General features: G+C 53.9%; 1 protein-coding gene across 1 annotated transcript; it reads right to left on the reverse strand.

Annotated features, from left to right (window-relative positions):
- Positions 1 to 744: 744 nt before the first annotated feature.
- Positions 745 to 3,543, reverse strand: ColSpa_03001 (uncharacterized protein; the record flags this gene model as incomplete). The annotated part of the gene is made up of 2 exons (XM_049269213.1): positions 745 to 933; positions 1,078 to 3,543. The coding sequence occupies 2 exons, from the start codon at positions 3,541 to 3,543 to the stop codon at positions 745 to 747; spliced, it is 2,655 nt and encodes an 884-aa protein (XP_049125170.1).
- Between the last annotated feature and the right edge of the window lie 680 nt (positions 3,544 to 4,223).

Raw genomic sequence — 4,223 nt, forward strand, 5'->3', positions numbered from 1 at the left:
GTTTCCCGTTCAACCGTTACCTGTGCTTTGTGACCTGCACGCTCGTTGCCTAGGAACAAAATACTTCAGCAGTAAACTGAGCAAAAGTGGCTAAGCAGTTTTTTACCTCGACCGAATTGCTCGTCCGCCGATGAGACTTCAAACGGGGTTCAGAAGCTCTAGCGAGGTGATCGTTGCCTTGCTTCAGACCACCAGCAGGTGGCTCGGCCATGGGACACAGCCGAAGGGCTGCGGTGAGTGAGTAGTTGAGGCACTGGCTGACGTTGACGTGTAGTCAGTGCCGGGAGATGAACAGCAATTTCAATGACACATGTCATTTTGTCTAATTTTGTGCTATTGGAATGAAATACCAATGTCCGGGCTTTGTCCGTCTTTGGTGACCGTCATCTACATCATGCCCTTTGTCCCGTGGTCCAACCCATGTTGCCCTGCCCTTTTGGTCCCGTGTCCGGCCACCAACCTCATGTTCATAAGAATTAGTCTTTAAGTATAAGTTCGCAAAGGTGCTTTGCAAGATATCTTCAGAGAGATGAGAAGAAGAGAAAACATAACAATCAAGAGCCTCATTCCATCCAACGTTGTGATGTGCTCAAGCTGGGATTTAGGTATCAAAATATCCTCTGTCGCAACTCCGTCCCATGTCTATACCGATGCGAAAAACGCCCACTGTACAATGTTTGATCGCGCCCTCGTAGGGCCCCTGAAAGAAAGTGACACGCAATAGATCCGCCTGTGGTATGCCGTTTACCACGAGAAGGTCATGAGCGCAGGGTTGAGTGCGATGGGCAGGAGCAAGTGGCTGGCCGAGACAGTAGCCATGGGCAGGATGGCGACGAAGTCCCTAATGCGCCAATCGTAGGGGACGAAGGGGGCAACGGCCAGGATGATCATGCCGGCGATGAAAATGCACGAGAAGAGCATGGAGAATTTGAACTATTAATGAAACGTTAGCATGACTTGGAGAAGGCAGGGGTAATCAAATTTGATGTTGGAATGGGCCGACATCAGTAAGCACCACTGATATGTGGAGCAGAGAGGCAGTGCTATCAAGGGAGGAAGTGGTTTAAAAGAGCTTACCTTCTTCAAAACCTTGGGCACCTCGATGAAGAAGTTGGAAAATTCGGCTTCCTTCGAGGTCGAACCCCAGGACATGTCAATCTCGAACATGTGAGCCAGAAGAGCCTGGCTGACGTGCAGACTAAGGCCACCAAGGAAGATGGCAAGGAGGAAAGTCCACTTGATGTTCTCGAAGAAGGCCATCAGCAAGCTCTTCTCGCCCACACGGTAACGCATGATGGCCAGCGCGACATTACCAAGGCCGTTGAAGACAATGATGATAGAGAACCAGACCTGCCACGAGTCGACGTAGTACTTGTCGAGGTATCCATTGTACCAACCCATGAGGAAGTAGTTGACCGATGTCATGATCCAGGCGGCGCCGATGGCATAGTAGGTGCCAATGTACGAGACGACAGTGATCTTGGAGGTGAAGCGAATGTTGCTGAACAGGAACTTGCGGAACAGCGGGGTGAAGGGACCTCTCCAGAGCCAGGTACGGATGGGGTGGAAGAGAAGCTCATTGCAACCATAGGCGTACTTCTCCCAACGCGCAAGCTCGTCGTACACGGTAAGAGACACACCCTCCTTGAAGCCTTCGCCGGCCCAGGCAGCTAAGCGAATGATGTAGCCATTGCACTGGAGACGGAGCGACATATCAAAGTCCTCGGACACGTGCGACTCGGACCAAAACTTCTCGTAGCCATCCTCATCGAAGTAACCGACCTGTTGGATAGCACTCCAGCGGAGGATAGCGTTGTGGCCAACAAAGGGAGCAACATCGCCGTTGGAGACAGTGTACCGAATGGCGCTGTAGATAAGGTTGGTGAAGAAGGTGATGCCGTTCTCAAAGTACGTGTGGACGACCTGCATGACACCGGAGGAGAATTGCATGATTCCGACGTCGGGAGATTGCTCCATCTCGGAAACAGCGTCAAGGAAACAGTCGGCGGGAACCTGAGTGTCGGAATCAATGATGAGAATGTAGTCGCCAACACGAATGTTACCGTCAGCCCAGGCACGGCCATCCTCCTCGAGAACATCCTTGAGGGCATGCTCATAAGCCTGGGCTTCGTCGTGCTGAGTCCATTCGACAGGGCGAGTGATGGCCTGGAGCTTCTCTTCGACCTTGCAGGAGATCATCAAGCCAAAGTTCATGTTGGACGCCTTCTTGAACTTGCCCTTACGGGTGAAGCCATTCTCGCCATGCTTGGGACGCGCGACCCAACCAATGCTGTTGTCGGCGTAGAACTCGATACGTGCGCGGCGCTCCTCTTCGGAGATCAGCTGGAGACCGTCGTCATTCATGAACATGTTGGCGGAACCACCTTGAAGTTCGTAAGTGGACATGGCCTGCTTGATGGACTTGACTGTAGGTACGATGACACCAGCGAGACCCTCCTTGTACACGGGGCACTGGACGGTAACGTGGGGGAGGATCGAGCTCTGCAGCCTTGGGGGAGGCCGTGCCGAGTAGAACTTGGAGTTGATCGTCAATTGGCGGATGGGTCCGAAGATCTGGGCCAGACAACCGACAATGACCTGGGCGAAGAAGAGGGTGAAGAAAATCTGAAGCGGAAAGAGAGCAACGAGGGCCAGGCGCAGGTATTCTCCGTCGACAGAAACCTCAATGGCGAGTTGCCTCCAAGCGGCGCCGAGGGAGATGACAACGAGTACGAGAGTGATGGACACCAAGTAGGTGTTGAGAAGGTGGACAGGTCGCTTCTCGGGCTTGATCTCGCCGCTCTCCTCGTCGATCTCATAATCGGCGACGTTGGGACCCTTCTTCTCGTCGCCCTCCTCGTCATCAGCACCAGCCTTCCAGACGAGCTCCATCAGTTCCGACTCGATAGCCTTGGCTCTCTGAACAAGGTGCAAAGCGTCGTCGTCCCAGACAACCAAGAGACCCTCGGCAGCGATGAAAGCCGCGAACTGGTGCTTTCTCGCTCTAGGGAGATCCTCAATGGTGGGCAGGATCTGGACTCTAAGACCGTTCATCAAAGGAACGTCGACGGCGTCTGGAGACCATTGGAGGAACGTCTTGATGACACGGGAATTGACGGTCATGGCGCACTGGACGTTGAGAGCTGCGCAAGCCTGGGCAAACGGCGAGTTGCCAAGTTGCGGCGGGCAAGCCATGTATTGGCCTCTGGCCTTACGCAACAGCACGCCCTCAATCTCGCCAGATCCGTCACTGACCCAGAGGTGAGAGCATTGCTGTTGGTAGAGGTAGTTGACCATGACCTCGTGCTTGATGTCGTCAAGAAACATGGAGCTGCCATTGGAATGCGTAGACCGGCCGGAGATGGACTGAGGCCGGGAGTTGTAGCGAGGGGTAGGCGGTTGAAGCTCCATGTCGTTCGTACTCGCCCTGGCGGAGTGTCCCTTTTCCATCACAGGGCCTGTGGTTGGGCGACTGGACTCAGGCGCACTGGCATCGCCAGACCCTTGAGCCTTCTCACTCTTGAAGTAGCCACCAATGCCCATCTTGTCGAGGATGGAGGCGGCGGTGATTCCTTGAAAGTGGAAAGAAGCTTGCGAGCAGAGTAGAGAAGACTACCCACTCTGCAAGTCGTCAGAGAGTCGTCGACCAAGTGCGGTACGATTCGGGCTACTTGAGGCACATTAGCATTGCTACTGTCACAAGCTCACTCCGTGTCGAGTTGACACGGCATGACGGAGCAGTACCTCTGGGAGTCACACAAAAGCAATGCGGTGGAGATGCGATGTTCGAATACGAATCGAACAAAGCAAAGCTTGTGACAGAACGTTGAACCCCAAGCTGGATGGGATCAAGTTGAGTTGAGAGTCGAGGGAGTTGCAATGATAGCGAGTGTACAGGCTTCCAAGTGGAGCCAGATGTGCAGTGTAGCGATTGTATGGAGACGTTCAAAGTACCATTGACGAAGACGGCGGTTGGTCGGGTTCGAGTCGAGTTAAAGTCTTGTCGAAGCATGCGGACCGGAAGGCAAGCGGCAAGCCTAAGAGGAGGCACAAGCAAGTGCAAACCTCTGGGTCTCTGCTGAGGGCGCCTTGGGGGTTAGTCTGGCGAACGATCTCGAGGGATGAACGAAGGGAAGACAAGCGGGATCGTGTTCGAAGACGAGGGAGGGATGAAGGGGATATTGAGGGGAGAGAGACAGTCGGAGGATGAGCGGCGAGAAACA

This window comes from Colletotrichum spaethianum, assembly GCF_022836535.1.
Source record: "Colletotrichum spaethianum MAFF 239500 DNA, contig05, whole genome shotgun sequence".
NCBI classification, from domain to species: Eukaryota; Fungi; Ascomycota; class Sordariomycetes; order Glomerellales; family Glomerellaceae; genus Colletotrichum; species Colletotrichum spaethianum.